This window comes from Lactuca virosa, chromosome 9 (genome assembly GCF_052849685.1).
Source record: "Lactuca virosa cultivar CGN04683 chromosome 9, Lactuca_virosa_CGN04683_v6, whole genome shotgun sequence".
NCBI classification, from domain to species: Eukaryota; Viridiplantae; Streptophyta; class Magnoliopsida; order Asterales; family Asteraceae; genus Lactuca; species Lactuca virosa.
In genome coordinates, this window is record NC_136434.1 from 255624008 (window position 1) to 255647617 (window position 23610).

The following is a 23610-nucleotide window of genomic DNA, read 5'->3' on the forward strand; positions in this document are numbered from 1 at the left end:
TAGGGATGGGTTGGTTTAAGATTTAGGGTTGCAAATAGGCCAAACACTCCATCAAAAGGAGTGTGTGGCCGCACACCCGAGTGTATGTCTGCACACATGAGTGTGTGGCCACACACCCGAGTGTATGGCCGCACACATGAGTGTGTGGCCGCACACCCGAGTGTATGGCCGCATACACGAGTGTGTGGCCGCACACCCATCCTCCAGCCGCACACTCATCCCTATTTATATATGGTGATCCCTTCACTCATTCCTTTCATTTTGCTGCACTCTACTTTCTCTCTCTAACTTTCTCTCTCTAAGAACTTCATCCAAGAACGCTGTCAAGGCCTCAAAAACGTGAGTTTTCCATCACCTAGCTTATCATACATGAAGGACCCATTGATCTAAGCCCTTAACCATCAAAGTTCATCATGTTCTTCATCACATGAAGGTGTACGGCCGCACACCTTCATAAGGTGGCCGTACACACCTTAAAGCTCTCCAAAGTGAAGAGTTTGGCCTTCATTCACTAGTAGGACTTGGTATTAGCACAAGAACACCTCAAAATCAACATTTCGGGCACAAATCAGGAGTGTACGGCCGCATACTCCTGTATACGGCCGCACACACCCTCTATACGGCCGCACACTCCTATGTGCGACCGCACACACATGCTGACCGCACACCCTGGCCGCACACACACCCTTTTGGCCGTACACCTCCCTTGTTTGATCATATAGGGTCCCGACAAGCATTTCCAAGTCTTTACAGTGGTTTCCCGTCATGTTTGGCCATGAAACACCCTAATTCTAACACACATATGTGTTATCACATGTTAATAGGATCCATTTGCGTACGAAACATCGGTTAACACTCAGCATTCGTAACCGATCATACACCCAGATCCTACGTCAAACGGTGAGTTCATACCCCTACATTTTCCGTGTTTTTAATGTTTTCAGGGGGGAATACAAGCCAAACTCAAAGTATTTTGTTAAGTTATAAACTTATTAATGCAGTCCAACGATTTCCACGTTTAATAACATATTCGGATATTCTATCTCTTTTTGTAATATGTTGAGCATAAGGGAAAAATTCTATTTTGCAAATCCAACTTCATAGTCTTCAGAAAGGTTTTTACAAAGCATTTTCCATATCAACTCTAATAAACTATAATGGGTATAGTTTGGTATAACCCTCTAGGCAGTCTCTACTTAATCAGATTTCATAAATGAATATATATAAACTATGGCAGATTTAGTTTATGTTATATGCTTTCTCAGGAGTATAAAGTACATTTATTCAAGGATACTTACTGTTTTATACTGATTTCTCGCTAGTAAACTAGATTATACAAAATTGTGAGGCGCTACTTCAATACTGTACCCTTAGGTGTATAGTGATAAATCCTTTTAGTATAACCAGAGTCTCCTGGAGGGAGAGCGTGAGATTTGTGAATAGATCTATTCGGGACTGACAATCCCACACCAGAACTGCTAGCTACAGTTAGGCGGGCACGCCTGTGGTGAACAAATGTCATTTAGCTTAATGCCTGAAGAACGTTATAAAGGTCTCTCGGTCATATCAAGTATGGTTATACGACTCGCAAATAAGTATAAACTAACCTTGTTTACGAACTCTACTCTTCACTTGTTTTATTTTGATTAATAAAACTACTTTCATGTATATACCGATAGTAATCATGGGTTTTCAAAACTTACATCTCTACCTCTAGTAGAGATAACCTGTTTTTAGGGAAAATATAGGATTTTCCCAAGATAACACCGGTATTTCTAAAACTGATGGTTTATTTTCTACTAATGGACACTCTTTCAAAACCGCTTTTCATAAGAAAATATAGGATTTTCTTGAGGAACACTTTTCAAAAGGATTCAAAGAACATTTTTCACCAAAACCAAAATGCTTATGAACTCACCAGCTTTATGCTGATACTCTTTCAAAACTGCTTGTATTCTCAGGGAATTAGTAAACAGGTACTTCCAGGAGCTCGGAGAAGTCGAAGTGTTAGAGTCGCGTCTTTCTATTTTACTTTTGATATGAACAAAACTACGTATTAAAACAATGTAAACCTCTTTCATATATGTATTAAATGTCTGATTGTGTTTACTATGCTTGCTATGATACAATTGTTGTGATACTACGCATGACGTCCTCCACCCCGGAACATTTACGCCATCGGTTTCGGGGTGTGACACCAAGCATAACCTAATCAGGCCATCCTGTCAAACCCCCAAACTGGAACGGCGGAAACGTTCGGGGGTGGATGACGTCATATGTAGTATTACAACAATTGCATCATAGTGATCAAAGTAAACACAACCATAACATTGAATACATAAATGAAAAGGTGTTTACATCTGTTTGATTCTTGTTTTTATACATCAAAAGTATAATCAAAAGAAAAAGACGTGACTCTATACGCTCCGTCTTCTCAAAACTCCAGAACGTACCTGTCTACTGCTTCCCTGAGAATACAAGCAGTTTTGAAAGAGTATCAGCATAAAGCTGGTGAGTTCATAAGCGATGTTTTAGTAATGAAAACTTATTGATGACTCTGTAAAAATGTTCCTATGTTTCCAAGAAAATCCAATATTTTCTTTAGTAAGAATGTGATAATATCAGTTCCATCTATAACCACTTAGTTCATGCTAGCCATGTATAAACCAATATCGAACAGACAGTTGATTATATGGATTTGCCCTAAGCCCACAACCAAATAAGGAACCGGAAATGAGGCGAAAACCACACATTCTACAGTCTATCGAATATTCTCCATACGTAGCCCTGATGCCTAAACTAAGTAATTATAGAATTAACTATGAATGTTTGTTACTGTATCCTGTTGTAGTATAGGAAAAACATTAGTTTGTATGTCTGGTTACTACCAATCATAGTATGTGTGTATTCTTGTACAAAACCTTTGTATAGTATGTTCTGTTGAAAACCCTGACTATCACCAATATGTATAGTATGTTCTGTTTGAAAACCCTGGCTACCACCAGTATGTATAGTAGTTTCATTAATTAAAATAAAACTAATGAAGAATGTAATCCCGTAAACAAATGGTTAGTTTATACTATTGTGAGTCGTATAACCATGCTTGATATGACCTAGTGACCTTTACGACGTTCTTCAAGTGTCGGTTAAATGACATTTGTCACCCCAGGCATGCCTGCCTAACTATAGCTAGCAGTTCAGGTGTGAGATTGGCAGTCCTGAATAGATCTATTCACCAATCTCACGTTCTCCCTCAAGGAGACTCTGGTTATTCTATGATAGGATTTAACCTGTACCCCGAAGGGTACAATTGAAGTGTTGTCTCACAATCCTGTATTAACTAGTTTACGTGTGGTTCTGTGTTGTTCTCTTGTATTTGAATCCGTTGTATACTGTATAAGGTAATAATTATTGAATGTTGTACTCTTGTAGTAGTGTATATCATAAACTAAATCTGTCATAGTTTATATGTTACCCATGTTTGTAATCTGAATCGGTAAAAGTTGTGTATTGAATTCCCCAAACTATACCCATTATAGTTTGCTTGAAATGTTATGTATCTCTTGTTTTTAAATCGTTCTAAAAGTTATGAAATTATGTTTCCAAGATAAAAGTGTCCCTTATGCTCAACATAGTACAAAAGGGATAAAATATCTAAATATTTTATAAAACGTGGGAATCGGTTGACGTATCAATTGCATAAGTTTTAAACTCGTTAAAACCTTTTGTTTTAGTTCACAAAATCATTTGTGTTTGGCTTGTATTCCCCCCCCCCCCTGAAAACATCAAAAATCATAAAAGCGTAGGGGTATGAACTCACTGTTAGTTGTGTACAAGCGTCGAATCAAGGGACTGAAATGGAGACCCTCGAGTTGTAGTGTGTGGCACTTAACGGAATCCTAATAACAATTAAATACATATACGTATCTAAATTAGCGATTTTGTTAGATAAAGTGTTAGAAAAACACTTGCTTTCGGTTAACGAATGTTACCGGGGCTTGATTGAATCGAGGAAAGTGGGTTTTCAGTCAAATGCACCACTTAGGAAGTGTTTACGGCCGTGAATGGGGTTTACGGACGTGAAGGGAGTTTACGGCCGTGAACCGTTTACGGCCATGAACTGTTTACGGCCGTGAACTGGTGTGCGGTCAATGAAGATTTACAGATTTGAAGGGCGTACGGTCGTACACTCAAGAACAAGGTTGCTGGATTCGATGAAAAACGTGTTCTAGATGCTCCAAATCAACTCCCAATGACGATTCTTGATGATTTTCGGAGGGATAAGGGTGTTTTTGGTGTGTACGGTCAAGAGTTTAGAGAGAGTAGGAGAGAGTGTTCGGCCAGAAAAGTGTAAATGAGGGGTATGGTCTCGTATTTATAGGGGTTTTTGTGGTCGGTGGTGGGGTCCACCCGACGCTGGCCGTAAACGAGTGTACGGCCGTAAACTCACTTAGGCCGAAAACTGATGTTTTGATCGAAGGATAACTCAAAATTTCGTGAAGTTTTGGTCCCGACTCATATAAAAATTTAAATGTAAAACTAGATGATTTTCTAAACCAAGAAGTTTGACGGGAACTTAAGAAAATTCAAATTTTATTAACGGAAATTGGTTAATGGAAACGGAAAAAGGTTCGGGTTGTCACATCATCCCCCCGTTAGAGGGAATTTCGTCCCGAAATTCAGACACAGAATACAAATCATGGACTCGGAAAAAGATGAGGGTACTTCTGTTTCATTGAATCTTCGCGCTCCCAAGTGAATTCAGGTCCCCGCTTGGCATTCCAGCGAACCTTCACTATCAGGATACGGCTTTGTTTCGTTTGTTTGACTTCCCGATCCATGATTTCTACGGGCTCTTCCACGAAGTGTAAGCTCTCGTCTAGTTCGATCTCATCGAGGGGTATCACAAGTATCTCATCGGACGGACACTTCTTTAGGTTCGACACGTGAAAGACGGGATGTACGTTGCTAAGTTCTCGTGGTAGACGAAGTTTGTATGCTACGGGACCGATCCTGGCGAGGATCTCGAATGGTCCTATGTATCTTGGATTCAGCTTTCCACGCTTTCTGAAGCGTATCATGCCTTTCCAGGGCGAGACCTTCAAAAGAACATGGCCACCAACCTGGAACTCCAAGGGTTTTCGTCTCTTATCGGCGTAGCTCTTTTGTCTATCTCTTGAAGCTTTTAGTCGTTCCCGGATTTGTACGATCTTTTTAGTAGTCTCTCGGATGATTTCTGGGCCTGTGAGAGTGCTATCGGGGACTTGAACCTTGACTAGCTGCGTGTCACCCACCTCAGCCCAGCATAGAGGGGATCTGCACTTACGGCCATAGAGGGCTTCGAACGGCGCAGCCTTGATGCTGGTATGGTAGCTGTTGTTGTAGGAAAATTCAACCAGGGAAAATGAGTGTCCCACGACATGCCAAAGTCGATGACGCAGGCTCTCAACATATCTTCCAACGTTTGAATGGTTCTCTCACTCTGCCCATCTGTCTATGGATGGTAAGTTATGCTCATATCCAGCTTAGTTCCAAGAGCCTTCTGCAGTGACTGCCAAAATCTCGAGGTAAACGTGCTATCTTGATCGGAGATAATGGATACAGGCACACCATGAAGGCGGACTATCTCTCGAATGTAGTTTCGCGTCAGTCTCTCCATTTTAAAGTTTTCTTTGATTGGCAGGAAGTGGGCGGATTTAGTCAGTCGATCAACAATTAATTACCCAAATGGTGTCGTGCCCACTCGGAGACTTGGGCAACTTAGTGATGAAATCCATCATAATCCTTTCCCACTTCCACTCAGGTATTTCTGGCTGCTGAAGTAGACCTGAGGGCTTTTGATATTCCACCTTCACCTTGGCGCAAGTCAGGCACTTGCCCACGAAGGTAGCGATCTCTGCTTTCATATTCGGCCACCAATAGAGTTGTTTAAGATCCAGATACATCTTATCTAAACCTGGGTGAACGGAGTATCTAGTCTTGTGAATTTCGTTCATGACAACCTCCCTATAACTGTCATACTTTGGGGTCCAGATCCGGTTCATGAAATAGTAAACTCCGTCTCCCTTGACCTCTAAGTTCTTTTCCATTCCCCGCAAGGCTTCATCCGACATGTTTTCTGGTTTTAAGGCTTCCAACTGAGCCTCTCTGATTTGAGCGGATAATTGGGAATGTATGGTCATTTTCAGTGCCTTCACTCTACGACCTGAATACTCTTTTCGGCTGAGGGCATCCGCTACCACATTGGCCTTGCCGGGATGATAGCGTATTTCGCACTCGTAATCACTGAGTAGCTCTACCCATCGCCGTTGTCTCATGTTCAACTCTTTCTGATCGAAGATATGTTGTAGACTCTTATGGTCGGTGAAGACAGTACACTTGGTTCCGTAGAGATAATGTCTCCAAATCTTTAACGCAAAGACCACTGCTCCCAACTCTATATCCTGAGTTGTATAATTGACTTCGTGTGTTTTCAGCTGTCTCGAGGCATAAACAATAACCTTTCCTCGCTGCATGAGCACACAGCCTAATCCATGATTGGATGCATCACAGTAGACAACGAAATCCTCCGTCCCTTCAGGCAGGGACAAGATAGGTGCGCTGCATAGGGCCTGCTTCAATGTTTGAAACGCAGTGTCTTGCTTTTCCCCCTAACTAAAGTTTACACAATTCTGAGTCAGGGTGGTTAAAGGCTTAGCAATTCTGGAGAAATTCTGGATAAATTTGCGATAGTAGCCAGCGAGACCCAAGAATTGACAGATTTTTGTGGGCGTCTTCGGTGCTGACCAATTCTCAATCGCTTTGATCTTGGAAGGGTCCACGTGTATGCCTTCCTCGCTAACCACGTGACCAAGGAAAGTTACCTTTCTGATCCAGAATTCGCACTTTGAAAATTCTGCATAGAGTTTCTCCGCCCTTAGTGTTTCTAGCACTAGTCTCAAGTGTTGTCTATGGTCTTCCTCACTCCGAGAGTAGACAAGTATATCATCAATGAATACGATTACGAACTTGTCTAGGAAAGGGCGCACACCCGATTCATCAGATCCATGAATACCGCTGGTACGTTGGTTAGACCAAAGGGCATTACTACAAACTCGTAGTGTCCATAACGAGTTCGGAATGATGTCTTGGGAACATCATTCTCATGAACTCGCAACTGATGGTACCCTGATCTTAGGTCTATTTTTGAGAAATAATTGGCTCCCTAAAGTTGATCGAAGAGGTCGTCGATTCTGGGTAGGGGATAACGGTTCTTGATGGTAAGCTTGTTCAGTTCTCGATAATCAATGCACATTCGAAAGGATCCATCCTTCTTTTTCACGAATAAGATCGGGGCTCCCCAGGGTGAGGAACTTGGTCTGATGAATCCTTTGCTGAGCAGCTCATTGAGCTGACTGGATAACTCTTGCATTTCTGTCGGCGCTAGACGGTATGGGGATTTAGCTACGGGAGTAGCTCCGGGGATTAAGTCGATACGGAACTCGACTTGGCGCATGGGAGGGATTCCTGGAAGATCTTCGGGGAAGACATCAGGAAAGTTGCAGACTTCGGGGATGCTCTCGAGGTCCTTAACTTCCTGCTTTTCGTTAACATCATGGGCTAGGAATCCATCGCACTCCTTTCGCAAATATTTCTGAGCCTGAATGTAGGAAATGATATGAAGGTTTGAGCTGAGTTTATCACCGTAAACTATGAGAGCTTCGCCCGAGGGTAAATTGAGACGGATGGCTTTTTCATAACAAAGGATCTCAGCACGATTGGGGCTCAACCAATCCATGCCGACGATGACGTCGAAGCTTTTTATGGAAACTGGCATAAGATTTATGGGGAAGGAATGATCGTTTAGGGTAAGGGTACAGCCTATGAATATGTCGTTAGTGCTCTCTTTCTTTCCGTTAGCCATCTCGACGGTAAATGTTTCGGTTAGAGGTTGGGATTTACACTTGAGTAGATGTTTGAATGCATGACTAACAAAACTCCTCTCCGCACCAGAATCGAAAAGAATGCATGCATAAGAGTTGTTAAGGAGGAACGTACCCGTAACAACCGTGGGATCAGCAACTGCCTCCTCCTGACCCATCGCTAGCACTCTCCCTGTGTTGCCAGTTGTTGTTGCCTTGGGGAAATTTCTCTTGAAATGCCCAACCTCCCCACAGCCATAACAGGCTTGACCAGCGCCCGCTCCAGGAGCCTGATTGGTTGGTTGGACTGGTGCCTTGCAGAATCGAGTTGTGTGTCTCTTCTTACCACAGTTGTTGCACAACATCTCCCGGCACTGCCCATGATGATGGAAGTTGCACTTGTCGCACTTTGGAAGAGTACCAGCATACCTACTGGCAGGTGCTTGGGTGGTTGGAACAGCAGCAGGAGTAGTAGCAGCATGGACTACCACTGTTTGTTGTTTCTTGGAGGGCTCCTGCGAAGACTGCCCCTTTCGTTTGTTCCAGAACTTTTTCTTTCCACCACTCACCTTTGGTGGTTCGGGAGCAGCTGTCACTTCATCCAGATCAACCCCGTGATTTATTAGGGTTTGCGCCAGGCACTTGGCGCTGTCAAATGTAGAAGGCTTAGCAGCCAAAACATTTCCTTGCGTTGGGGGCGTCAATCCCCAAATGTATCTTTCTATCTTCTTGCTTTCCAGGGTGACCATTCCCGGACATAGAATAGCCAGATCGCAGAATCTAGCTATGTAAGCAGCAATGTCGGAACCCTTCATCTTCAGGTTCCAGAGCTCGTGCTCTAACTTCTGCATCTCGCCCCTTGGGCAGTACTCGGCAAGCATTAGTTCTTTTAAGCTTTCCCAACCCATGGCATTCGCTACCGGCAGGGTTAGGGATTTGACTCGACCATTCCACCATGTCAGTGCTTTGTCGGTGAAGGTGCAGGGCGGCGAACTTCACCTTGTTTGCCTCAGAACAAGCGCAAATCTCGAAGATGGATTCGATCTTCTCGAACCATCGGGTTAAGGCAATGACTCCTCCATTGCCGTTGAAGGATTTAGGTTTCGCATTCATGTAATCCTTATAGGAACACTCCTTTTGATGTCCCTGATCGCCGAGATTTTGGGGATGAGTACCACCTCCGGATCTGCTAGCCCCACTGGGGTTTATTTGCGTCATTGTTGCAGTCACGACGGCTGTAACTGCTGCCTGGAACATGGCAGGATCGAACTGAGGAGGTGGTGGCGGCGGAGGGTCGTTGTTCTTCCTGCTGGGTCTCTTTCTGGGAGGCATCTTTTTCTAAAAAATAATCAGGAAGAAGAGGATGGTAAGTCCCCTAGATCTTAAATAAAGAGATATGAAACAAGATATATCTCAGCCTGATAGATAAAGTGTTCTACTAAGCGATAAACAGAGAATGGTTACTAATGCAAGTAAATTATCACTAGGAAGAAATAAGTAGCAACACTTGGAATGACTCTCTATACTGTATTCGGCTCTAGATAAAATACTCCTACAGTATTTTAAGTTGTATGCTCTGTTCTACCGATATCTTGATGTATATAGCTTGGTAAGTTTTAGGCTTGTTGCAACACCATGATCACTCCCAGACACATGTTGGTCATGTCTCAAATAAATATAGTTGATCAGGCTATATCGATCCCAGACATGATTACATAACTATCCAGGTTTAACCACAGTGTCCAACATCCAAATACTTTTGTTTTGTTCTACTCATGATATTGTTTCTGGTACTTATGTATACTTGTATACTTCTTATAAAATACTTATATTTTAAAAGTATACTTTTAGTTCAGAGCACTTCGGCCCCTTAGTGTTTATAGTTGTATACCATGTAAGGTTCAGTATACTTAGTTCACTATAAACAAGAGCTCTGATACCAATCTGTCACACCCCCAAACCGGAACGGCGGAAACGTTCGGGGGTGGATGACGTCATATGTAGTATCACAACAATTGCATCATAGTGATCATAGTAAACACAACCATAACATTGAATACATATATGAAAAGGTATTTACATCTGTTTGATTCTTGTTTTTATACATCAAAAGTATAATCAAAAGAAAAAGACGTGACTCTATACGCTCCGTCTTCTCAAAACTCCAGAACGTACCTGTCTACTGATTCCCTGACAATACAAGCAGTTTTGAAAGAGTATCAGCATAAAGCTGGTGAGTTCATAAGCGATGTTTTTGTAATGAAAACCTGTTTATGACTCTGTAAAAATGTTCGTATGTTTCCAAGAAAATCCAATATTTTCTTTAGTAAGAATGTGATAATATCAGTTCCATCTATAACCACTTAGTTCATTCTAGCCATGTATAAACCAATATCGAACAGACAGTTGATTATATGGATCTTCCCTAAGCCCACAACCAAACAAGGAACAGGAAATGAGGCGAAAACCACACATTCTACAGTCTATCGAATATTCTCCATATGTAGCACTGATGCCTAAACTAAGTAATTATAGAATTAACTATGAATGTTTGTTACTGTATCCTGTTGTAGTATAGGAAAAACATTAGTTTGTATGTCTGGTTATTACCAATCGTAGTATGTGTGTATTCTTGTACAAAACCTTTGTATAGTATGTTCTGTTGAAAACCCTGGCTATCACCAATATGTATAGTATGTTCTGTTTGAAAACCCTGGCTACCACCAGTATGTATAGTAGTTTCATTACTTAAAATAAAACTAATGAAGAATGAAATCTCGTAAACAAATGGTTAGTTTATACTATTGTGAGTCGTATAACCATGCTTGATATGACCTAGTGACCTTTACGATGTTCTTCAAGTGTCGGTTAAATGACATTTGTCACCCCAGGCATGCCTGCCTAACTGTGGCTAGCAGTTCAGGTGTGAGATTGTCAGTCCCGAATAGATCTAGTCACAAATCTCACACTCTCCCTCCAGGAGACTCTGGTTATACTATGATAGGATTTAACATGTACCCCGAAGGGTACAATTGAAGTGTTGTCTCACAATCCTGTATTAACTAGTTTACGTGTGGTTCTGTGTTGTTCTCTTGTATTTGAATTCGTTGTATACTGTATAAGGTAATAATTATACTTAAATAATTATTAAATGTTGTACTCTTGTAGTAGTGTATATCATAAACTAAATTTGTCATAGTTTATATGTTACCCATGTATGTAATCTGAATCGGTAAAAGCTGTGTATTGAATTCCCCAAACTATACCCATTATAGTTTGCTTGAAATGTTATGTACTTGGTTTGTAAATCGTTCTGAAAGTTATGCAATTATGTTTCCAAGATAAAAGTGTCCCTTATGCTCAACATAGTACAAAAGGGATAAAATATCTAAATATTTTATAAAACGTGGGAATCGGTTGACTTTATCAATTGCATAAGTTTTAAACTCGTTAAAACCTTTTGTTTTAGTTCACAAAATCATTTGTGTTTGGCTTGTATTCCCCCCCTGAAAACATTAAAAAGCATAAAAGCGTAGGGGTATGAACTCACTGTTAGTTGTGTACAAGCGTCGAATCAACGGACTGAAATGGAGACCCTCGAGTTGTAGTGTGTGGCACTTAACGGAATCCTAATAACAGTTAAATACATATACGTATCTAAATTAGCGATGTCGTTAGATAAAGTGTTAGAAAAACACTTGCTTTCGGTTAAGGAATGTTACCGGGGCTTGATTGAATCGAGGAAAGTGGGTTTTTAGTCAAATGCACCACTTAGGAAGTGTTTACGGTCGTGAATGGGGTTTACGGACATGAAGGGAGTTTACGGTCGTGAACTGTTTACGGCCATGAACTGCCTCTCGAAGGGTTTACGGCCTTTGAAAGTTTGAAGACTGTACGGCCGTGAACTGGTGTGCGGTCAATGAAGATTTGCAGATTTGAAGGGTGTACGGTCGTACACTCAAGAACAAGGTTGCTGGATTCGATGAAAAACGTGTTCTAGATGCTCCAAATCAACTCCCGTAGACGATTCTTGATGATTTTCGAAGGGATAAGGGTGTTTTTGGGGTGTACGGTCAAGAGTTTAGAGAGAGTAGGAGAGAGTGTTCGGCCAGAAAAGTGTAAATGAGGGGTAGGGTCTCGTATTTATAGGGGTTTTCGTGGTCGGTGGTGGGGTCCACCCGACGCTGGCCGTAAACGAGTATACGGCCGTAAACTCACTTAGGCCGAAAACCTATGTTTTGATTGAAGGATAACTCAAAATTTCGTGAAGTTTTGGTCCCGACTCATATAAAAATTTAAATGTAAAACTAGATGATTTTCTAAACCAAGAAGTTTGACGGGAACTTAATAAAATTCAAATTTTATTAACGGAAATTGGTTAATGGAAACGGAAAAAGGTTCGGGTTGTCACACATCCTATCACTGATTGATCAGTACTAGCATGCGAGTCTACTAGCTCATACAATAGGCATACAAAGGCTTCTCTCCTAGCATTCTATCATGAAAAAACTGAGCAGATACTTAGCCCTAACTAGGATGCAATTCTCAGATTCACAGATCAAATCATATCAGTTAACATGCATGGGTAATTTGGGAAAACTTACTTGAGTTCGGTCGATTGCATGCACCACACCATTCTTATTTTATTAAACCTCTTTTTATAAAACATTTTCTTTTTGAAAATTCTACCAAACCCTCAGTTTGAGTCCAGACACACCCGAGAGTGTGCCCGAATCCCTCAAACTAAGGCTCTGATACCAACTTGAAACGTCCTAAAAATATGATCCAAATTTTTCATTTTTAGTTTAAATAGAAAAGTATCCCAAGAACATTATCCATACAACCCAAATGAAAAAAAGTGTATCAAACATCATATCAATCAGAGTAATATCTCAAAAGCGGAAACCATATCGTGTGTGCGATACAGTCATTCCGAGCTCCTCCCCTTGGAACTGTAAGTACCTGAAACATAAACTGAAAACCGTAGGCACAAAGCTTAGTGAGTTCCCCAAGATACCGCATACTAAACATATAAAATATAACGGGCCCTGCCCAAAGTGTATAATGGGCCCCGCCCTAACTCGCATAACGGGCCCCGCCCAATGAGTATAACGGGCCCCGCCCTAACTCACAAAACGGGCCCCGTCCAATGAGTATAACGGGCCCTGCCCTAACTCGCAAAACGGACCCCGCCAACATATAATACATACTACATAACAAGTAATAACATACAGAATAATCACCGGGCCCTGCCTAGTAAGCATACAAGCACATACACATACCAGTGTCACACAGACAATGGGTAATCTATCATAACAGATCATGGGTCGGCATTGGTGCCTTCGACCCGCTAAACATAGTGAGGAAACTCACTTCTGAATTTGAGCGATAGCTGAATAGGTCTCGGCTCCGAATATTAGCTCTATTGGCCACCTAAACAGTAACCAATCCTTAGATATAACTCAAAACACCTCAATACCCCCCCCCCCCTCTTAAGGTCAAACTTGGTCAAAGACAAAAGTCAAAGTCAAGGTCAACAGTCCATGTTGACCCAACACGCTGTGTTGACTTGCAAACACATTATGTTTTGCCATCATCCAGATAGTCGGGAAAACCCCAACTAACACGTCGTGTTGACTTGCAAACATGCCGTGTTTTCCTAAGTTCCAACAGCTTAATACATTAAGCTGCTTTCTTCGACTCCAAGAGCTCCAAAGCTCAAATCTAGACCAAAATGAGATTTAGATGGGTAAAGTTTCCAACTTTATCCATTGGAACTACCAAAAGGTCCAAAACTCAAACCATAAAGCTTGATAATGCAAGGGCTTAACCAATAAGCACTTAATCCTTAAAGTCCGAAGTTCATCCTTTACAGAAGTGATTCTAACACCCATACCATCTCAAAGGTTGGTGCTTTTTAGAAATACATGTCCAATGCATGTCTTGAACCCATATTAGGTCAAAATGAGGATTTATGACCTAATCTCTATGCATGACTTCAAAACTTGATTATAGACCAGATCCAAGACACTACTAGATCACCTTGACTTGGAGATCCATAAAGTTGCAAACTTGATGAGATTTAGCCATTCCAATATTCAAGAACAAGAAACTAAAGGGACAAAACTCAAGATCTAACAACTTGGAATGATAAAAATCGAGTCTTGAACACTTACAAAGGTCCAGAAGAGTGCCAAACTGAAGAATGAGAGCTTGCTTGCTCGATCTTTGCTTCCTACCTCCACATTCTTCCTTTTTTAGCTTCAAAAACACCAACTATTTGGGGGAATGGAGGTTGATAAAGAGACCAGCTCTTGGGACTTAAGGAGATTATATAGGGTGCAACACCCTAAAAATTAGGGTTTCTCCACCAGCCGCCAAAATGTTGTGTTACTACACCACCACACTGTGTTAATCCAATAAATTTCGCGGCCCAAAGGCTTATCGCCACGCCGTGGCCAATGAGAAATCATGAACAATTTGGAATTAATTTCATACCTGGAATCGAGTGTTACAATTGGAGTAACCACACTTAACGATTACTTCATTGGTCATGTCGTGAGTAAATTAAGATGACTATTTTCCATACTCTTCAAATAGAGATTCATGAGGTTTTGTTCTACAATCGGTTGTATCTTAGTCTCTCCCCAACGTTGTCCGTAACTAGCTTCTATACAGGGTTTGACTAGGTATTGCATGAGGAATAGTACAAACCTATGTAGTCAAAGTTTATTTGATCTTTCTGCCACAAATGGAGAAGTGGATATCTCTGGGTCCCTCGTTGATTTGGTGCTGATAACAAATACTTGGCCAAGTTGAGACTAAGTTGAATAGATTCAACAATCAGTCGGAAAGGTCACCACAAGTCAGTATCGGGAAACATAATCTTGAATCATGATATTGACAATTGATCCATGTCTCTAGTTCATAATAAGATATCATGAAGATCAAAGGAATTTGAAGTTATTAGTCTTAGGGATTTTTTAGAGAATTGAACAAAATCCTAAGTTAGTTGGGCTTTTTTAGAGAAAATGTTAAGTTCGTTGGGTTTTCTTGAACAAACATAACATGATTTGGGCTTTTTGAATGGTTTGGAAACTTCGTTGGACTTTTCAGTCATTTTGCCTTAGAAATCGTTCAAATAATATGTTTATAGATTCTAGAATGAAAACATAAGAGAAACATAATATTAAGATAATCATGTATATAAGAGAAACAATTCATATACTAACTTATAAAGTAGTTGTGTAGTCTTTCTTTAGCCACCACAAGTGATATTTTCACATAAAAATTAGGAACACATAGTATATCATAAACGTTAAAATTAAGAGAAGATATTAAAGACAAAATGGTAGACATAAAACTCTTAATACGACATCAGCCTTATAACAGTATATCTAAGGATGCGACATATTTGACCTTATGCAACTCATCTCCTACAAATTACAACCCAACAAATCAATTAAAATCACAAAAATTGAACTGAAATTAAAACCAATCTACATTTACAAGAATTTTTTTAATTCGTGTAAATTTAGCCTTTCCATTCAAACCTGCCATAAAACCGACAAAACACATCGATGAAATTAAAAAGGATTTGAAAAATAAAAGTTTGGTCCTATCATTATGGGCGTGTTCGGAAATGAGCGTTTAGGAGCTTTTGAGAGCAAAGCTTCTAGCATTTGACAAAACGCTACGTTTTGAACAGACAGTCTCGTTTGGCACTACAAGCTTCTAGTGTTTAGTAGTAAACAAAACGCTCCAAATTCAAATCCTACTTCATGTAGCGTTTAACAAAACGCTATAAGCTACAAGCTACCCGTTAGCAGTTAGTTTTACCGAACACGCCCTATAAGAACCTAAATGAGATGGGAAAAAGAAACATGAAACTAGACTAAAAAATCATACACAGAAAGACAAGGAATTTGAAAATTAAAACTTGCTTCGATAACACACATTTCCTGCATGAGGTTTCTATAATGCAACAAGAAGAAGAAGAAGAAGAAGAAGAGCAATCGATACCTAATCCAATGCACAACCATAAACCGACACAACCATTGCTGATGAAAAGAGAAAAGAACGAGAAGTAGCAGCATAAAAGCATAACACAAGAATGGCAGGATGATGGTAGCTCTTTTAGGGTTTATAAATAGACGGCGGCGCAAAACGGTGGTGATGTAATAGCGACGGCAACACTAAGTGGTGGTGTTGATAGTCATGATTGTCAATTGTTAGTGAAGATATTTTATGTATATTATGCACTAATAGCTAATAGACGCCAAGTTTTAAAGGATAAACATGTAAATCTTTTAAATGTATTTTATCTTTCATAATTTATGAAAAGATTCAAAGGGCTAAGAACAAACATACTCTTAAATTTAGGCTTAAACATAATATTTATAGTAGCGTTTAACTAAATGGAAAGTCACCAAAAATAACAAAATCATGTAATGATAAATTGAAATCTATATTGTATTATTTTGAATGCATACATTACATATATAAACCCTTAGTATATATATATATATATATATATATATATATATATATATATATATATATATATATATTATAAAGCATACATATCAAAAGTCTTAAATACAATTTTTAATGCATTTTGTACAATAAAATAAAGCACCTCTTAAAAAAATGTCTTAAAGACAAATTGCAATGCATAATGTATACCACGTAAATGCATCCAAATAAAAATCCGGTGAGATTGCCAAATGGGACTCATCCACCAATCATGTTGAATCACGCGAATCACTCTCTTTGATCGAACGGATGATATATTCCCTCAAAATATGAAATGAATTCAACGGATGTAATTGCCCTAAAAGACTAGTCATGTTCCCTATCCATGTCTCAAGTTTAGAATTCAAATCCAAAGACAATTGAAATCCACCTTTCTAAATATTTGTCTCACCTCCTCCACGACTCCTTTGCTCTCTTTAAAAATTTCTAAACCAAGCAGTCACCGCCACCGTTATCCACCATTATTCTCATTGACACCACCACCGCTTTCGAGGCCATCGTTTACAGTCGCCACCACCTCCATACCTGACCTCATGACCAGTGGCCATCTCTCATTACTTCTGTTTATCCGGATATCACCACCTGTTCATCTCTTTCTAGCCTTCGCTCTCAGACACGCAAAAGGACTTCTGGATCTAGATCGTCAAGCGACAAAAATCTTGATTTCTCTCTTAGTATTTTGTTCATTGACATGTTTTGATTTGTATGTGTATGTATTTTTGCGTATATATAGTTCAAGTCGTTAAATGCTTTTAGTTCAAGGTGTTAAATTATAGAAACAGGAACATGAAGATAACAGTGTCACCAGCCATAACGTCACATTGTCTTCCTCCTAGCTCTCAAAGAAATAGATATTCATATATTTCTTTGCCTTGATTGCTTTTTTGCTTTGTCAGAAAACTCCCAGATTTGCATTTCTTAGTTTTTTGAACAAAGCTTGAAGAAACTGATATGAATTTGTTTCCATTGTATGTTGGTTTTTGCACAGGAAATGTTACTATGAAGATGCAAGATCTCAATCAAAAAAAAGAATGCGTATTGTACTGTAATCTTTCATTCTTTCATCTGGATCTGTATATATGATATCATATAGATCTTCAAAAAAATTGTAAATGTTATTGTTTTTTTTTTGTTTTGTAGTATAAGTTAATTGAACATAAATGGGTTACAAAAGTTGACTGTTACAGAAAATAATTTAGGTTTTTATGATGCTTTACTAAATGGAGATTTCTGCATTGATAAAAATGAAGAAAAGTTAAAAATGTTTATTGTAAATTTAATGTTTTTTGGGATATTTATTGATTGGTATTATTAACATGTTTATGATTATGATGCTTTTTGGTATTATTAGCGTGTTTTAATCATATATAATTGACATATTCCTATGTAATTTAATGGTTTAATTTGTGTTTGATTAAATATTGATTGTCTCTTATTTGTGCTTTATGTTTCAAATATGTGATTATGCTTATTATCACATCTTTTTAATTTGTCTTTGTGATTGATAAATATTATTATAAACAATTTTTTAAACCATACAAGTATGATTCAAAAGTTGAAAGGTAAAAAGGATATATGGTTCATAAATTAACATCAAATGCTATTAAAGATAAATATAATATTGCTTTCAAATGAAATGCTTTGAGATATTTTAGGTAATAATATTAAATTTACATCTTAGATATCCTTTGGACATTAGTGTTGAACTTACAGCTGGACGTAAATATCAACCCCTTCTTCTGTCATATCCATTTGACGTAGAAAGTTGCATGTGGCAGCTCTGATTTGTTTCTAGGAAAATGTACATAATTATCACCCGCCATTTTATTTGAATTTTATGTACCTTTAAGGTGGATTCAAATGTAGTGTTATGGGCCACTAATTGAAAAAGGAATTAAAAATCAAGCTTGTAGATACTTAGCCACAACCTTTTCATTTGATTGTGTTTTTTAATATTTTATTATTTGTACTGGGTGTAAGACTCGTGTATTACACGGGTTTATTAAAAATAAAAATTTAATATGAATATATAAACATTAAATATTTTATAAAATAATGTTTTTTCCATAAAAAATGTAATCTTTTGGAGCATTTATGAAAGAAATCATATCATTTGAAGCATTTATGAGAATTTATTATCAAATTAATAGAATGATAACCTTATATATATATATATATATATATATATATATATATATATATATATATATATATATATATATATATATATATAACCCATTAGAATTTTTTGGAAAATTATTTTAAGAAAACTGAAATCCCCAAAAAATGACAAGTGGCAAATAATAATTTTAAAAATCTTAGAAAATGACATTTGTCAAAATGAAGAAGAAGATGACAAGTGGCAAAAATATTTTCATTTATTAGGTAGGATTTGTAAAGATTAGCAAATATTTTCACTCTTTTAGACAATTATAATCTATTGTTTTTCATATATTTCCCTCTTTTAATAATGTGTTTGTTGGATTATTACTAACGCATTTGAATGCTAATCTTCAAACGCAACTCTTTTAAAAATAATTTTGTTGCAAACGTTGCTATATATTAGATCATATTGGAAAATGTTAATTGTGTTTGTTTTACATCATTTGTCTCATAAACTTTTAGTTTATATTATTTAGAAAAAAGTTAAGTTACTTCTTAGAAACGTAAATATGTTTATGAGAAAAATGATGTAAAACAAACACTAATTGAAAAGTAAGTCACTTTTGAATCATACTTGTATGGTTTAAAAAATTGTTTATAATAATATTTATCAATCACAAAGACAAATTAAAAAGATGTGATAATAAGCATAATCACATATTTGAAACATAAAGCACAAATAAGAGACAATCAATATTTAATCAAACACAAATTAAACCATTAAATTACATATGAATATGTCAATTATAAATGATTAAAACACGCTAATAATACCAAAAAGCATCATAATCATAAACATGTTAATAATACCAATCAATAAATATCCCAAAAAACATTAAATTTACAATAAACATTTTTAACTTTTCTTCATTTTTATCAATGCAGAAATCTCCATTTAGTAAAGCATCATAAATAAAAACCTAAATTATTTTCTATAACAGTCTGTAACTTTTGTAACTCATTTATGTTCACTTAACTTATACTACAAAACAAAAAAAAAAAACAATAACATTTACAATTTTTTTTGAAGATCTATATGAAATCATATATACAGATCCAGATGAAAGAATGAAAGATTACAGTACAATACGCATTCTTTTTTTGATTGAGATCTTGCATCTTCATAGTAACATTTCCATACAATGGAAACAAACTCATATCAGTTTCTTCAAGCTTTGTTAAAAAAAAACTAAAAAATGCAAATCTGAGAGTTTTCTGACAAAGCAAAAAAGCAATCAAGGCAAAGAAATATATGAATATCTATTTCTTTGAGAGCTAGGAGGAAGACAATGTGACGTTATGGCTGGTGACACTGTTATCTTCATGTTTCTGTTTCTATAATTTAACACCTTGAACTAAAAGCATTTAACGACTTGAACTATATATACGTAAAAATACATACACATACAAATCAAAACATGTCAATGAACAAAATACTAAGAGAGAAATCAAGATTTTTGTCGCTTGACGATCTAGATCCAGAAATCCTTTTGCGTGTCTGAGAGCAAAGGCTAGAAAGAGATTAAGAGGTGGTGATATCCGGATAAACAGAAGTAATGAGAGATGGCCACTGGTCATGAGGTCAGGTATGGAGGTGGTGGCGGCTGTAAACGATGGCCTCGAAAGCGATGGTGGTGTCAATGAGAATAACGGTGGATAACGGTGGTGGTGACTGCTTGGTTTAGAATTTTTTTAAAGAGAGCAAAGGAGTCGTGGAGGAGGTGAGACAAAAATTTAGAGTGGTGGATTTCAATTGTCTTTGGATTTGAATTCTAAACTTGAGATATGAATACGGAACATGGCTAGTCTTTTAGGTCAATTACATCCGTTGAATGCATTTCATATTTTGAGGGAATATATCATCCGTTCGATCAAAGAGAGTGATCCGCGTGATTCAACATGATTGGTGGATGAGTCCCATTTGGCAATCTCACCAGATTTTTATTTGGATGCATTTACGTGTTATACATTATGCATTGCAATTTGTCTTTAAGACATTTTTTTAAGAGGTGCTTTATTTTATTGTACAAAATGCATTAAAAATTGTATTTAAGACTTTTGATATATATATATATATATATATATATATATATATATATATATATAAGAAAATGAAAAACATTAGAAAATGACAAGTGGAAAAAATTAATTCTAAAAATCTTAAAAAATTACATGTGTCAAATTCAATTAGAATATAACATTTGTTAAAAATGATTTTGATTTATTATTGTAGATTTGTCGTTTAAAATAAAATAAAATAAAATAAAAATCACTTAAATGCATTTAAGATTAATCAATGACCAAAACAATAAATAAAGAGTTTTATCATCATCCAAAACGATCACAATTTTCAAAAGACCCAACATTTATTAAATGTGTTGAATAAAAGAAATAGCAACATAGTTTCATTAATTTGTTGATAATAATAACACCCTACTATCACTTCTCCATACATAAAAAATCTATCCAATTATAGTAATTTAACTAAACACTATACATCAGTATTCACAATTATAATTTGGTAACTTTTTCAAAGTATAGTATCCAAAAAAAATTGAAATTACAATGCCTTGATATGAAAAAAAAGTTAACATAAAAAATGAAATATTATGGAGAGATGAATGAAACTACATTGCTATTTCTTGTACTTGGCCTTAAAAGAAACAATTGTCAGCGACAATCTTGCATTGCAAAATTAGAGTATAAATTAAAGTTTTTGATTCAATTGCAGGCATCGGAATCATATATTGCAGAGTTAGTCCGGGATACGGATACTTATTGTGTGTGATTCAGCCAAAGCACAACTCAAGTCGAAAAGGGAAATTGTGATGTTATATAACATTGTATATTGTATTGTTAAGCGATAAGATAATAACAAGAAACTAGCATGCCTCACTGGTGGAGACGGCATCATCTTTATGCTTGACCATGCCAGAATCCACAAGAACTGGTATTTCCGCTGCAAGCCACGGTGCAAGCCCCAAACAAAGCGCATGTGCTATACCAAATCTAGGCCTGAAATATACAAACCTCACTTTATATAAAATAATAATGGATGGATACAAATTTCTAAACTTTTATTTGTTCACATAACCAGTCCTGGTAGAGGCTTGTTCATAAATACCATGAATCTATTACTTACGAGTTTTTAGCCCAGAGTGGCTTGAAATGCACCGTCAAGCAAATCTTCCCTCCTCTATACATCTGTAGCCAGCCACAACATGAACAAACATTTAATAAAAACATAAGGATAGACTCTATCACTTCTTTACAAACAAATCCATCCATCTGTAACTAAGTTATTGTAGCTACAAGCTTTTCCTCTGAATTTGAAGAAACCAAAGCATTTCAAAGTTGGATAACAAACAAAAAGAAATTTTTTGCAAAAAACGATTATTGTCAAGCCCTTTTTGCAGACATTACATCTCACATGATGCTTTGGCGTGGGTGGTTGTGTGAGCCAGCTCAAAGGTTACTAGAAGAATAGCCCTTTTGCATAAATAGGATTCATTGATAATTTGATATGCCTCGCATTCTTTCTAACTAAATACAGTTTTTTTTTTCACCTGAATATGTATTACTTAATGCAAGATTCCTGAGCATGCATAAGTAGTTTGGAATTGAATTGCACTCCAATTAGTTTTTTATATTGATTCTTAGACTAGTAACCCAACTCAGCAAGCAGAGTCCAGTAAAAGAGTCAATTCAGCTACCCAAAGATGATACTGATTTTGATTCAAAAGAAATAACAAGAAACTAAGACATCTATAGCTTTCCTAATTTCTCTATTGTGTGGGTCCTTCATCACATCTCATAACAGGAGTTGCTACGGTATCTTCAATTTTTGTATCAAAATCGTTAAGAACAAGGCGCTAAATTCACGCAAACTTAAAGTTGAAATGGATCCTATGAATTGATAATCAAGGTTTTCCTATTGAAATATAAACAGCCAAAATCGACTAACAATCATCGATACTGTAAGATCTTACAATTGATTTAAAATATGCAAAACTGCATAAAAATGGGTTTCTTTACGAACCTTGTGAGTCTTGCCATCTAGTTGGGGAAGCTCAAGTTCAGGAGCTGTGGCAGGGTAGGTCACCGGAATATCAAATTGGAGATCAAATTCATACTTGAGCAAATTATGCACATACCAACACTTTCCTGTCCATCGTGTTCCTTCTGGATTAGCAGCGGAGATACGAAACCAATCGTTGTCTCTGGATTTGTTCATTGAAGTATAGGCGATCAACACTTTGTACTCCTCCTTCAGACGCTGAGTCCAAGCGGCGCCGTCGCGAGGACCAGCTTTAACTGTTAGGAGAGGAATTTGTGTCAATGTTGACTTGGTGGTCGGATCCCATCCCTCCATTGCCGTCGTTGATTCGGAGCTCTAACCCTAGAGAAACCAAAGGACAATAATTTCTGTGTAGCGAGAACTTGAACTTGAAAGCCCTTTATTTCGCCTAAAAAAACTTAACCCTCTGATCCTCTATTTCCCAACTTAATATATTAAAAGAAAAAAAAATCAAATATCCTTAGCTTTTTTTCTCCTATCGTCTTCTTAGACCTACCGGTATACTCTCCACGAACCGGTCCGTGGTTGAGGTGACAACGAACAATGGTCATGCACACAAAGAGTTCGGAGAAGGTACTAAGAGGGTACGGTATCCCTGGGTAGACACAAACTCTCGATCCCAGTCTTGAGCATGCTCAAGTATCGCGACATCTAGGCCTGCTTCGAAGCAGAATACTTGGGACAGAAAAAAGCTCTCTTGGTAAACATCTAGATGATCTTCGTTACTGACTTTGTCGTCTACCTCAACGATAGATATTCGTTAGCCAACATCTCCCTCTCCACCAAGGAAACATACTCTATGCGAAACATCTCCAAGAACTGCCCCAAGTAATAGTAATCATATGCTCAAGAGTATAAGAATCTGTCATCAGGTTCCCAATCCTTTGCGCCCAGATGAAGAAGTTTCAGGGCGTAACACCCGCAGATCCGGGC

General features: G+C 37.6%; 1 protein-coding gene across 1 annotated transcript; it reads right to left on the reverse strand.

The window, feature by feature from the left end:
• Positions 1–21294: 21294 nt before the first annotated feature.
• LOC145141363 (ubiquitin-fold modifier-conjugating enzyme) lies at positions 21295–23074 on the reverse strand. The gene is made up of 3 exons (XM_079074646.1): positions 22639–23074; positions 21742–21803; positions 21295–21614 (listed from the first exon to the last, which is right to left on the reverse strand). Exons 1-3 carry the CDS (start codon positions 22969–22971, stop codon positions 21482–21484), a joined length of 528 nt encoding a protein of 175 aa, XP_078930772.1. The 5' UTR covers positions 22972–23074; the 3' UTR covers positions 21295–21481.
• Positions 23075–23610: the final 536 nt, after the last annotated feature.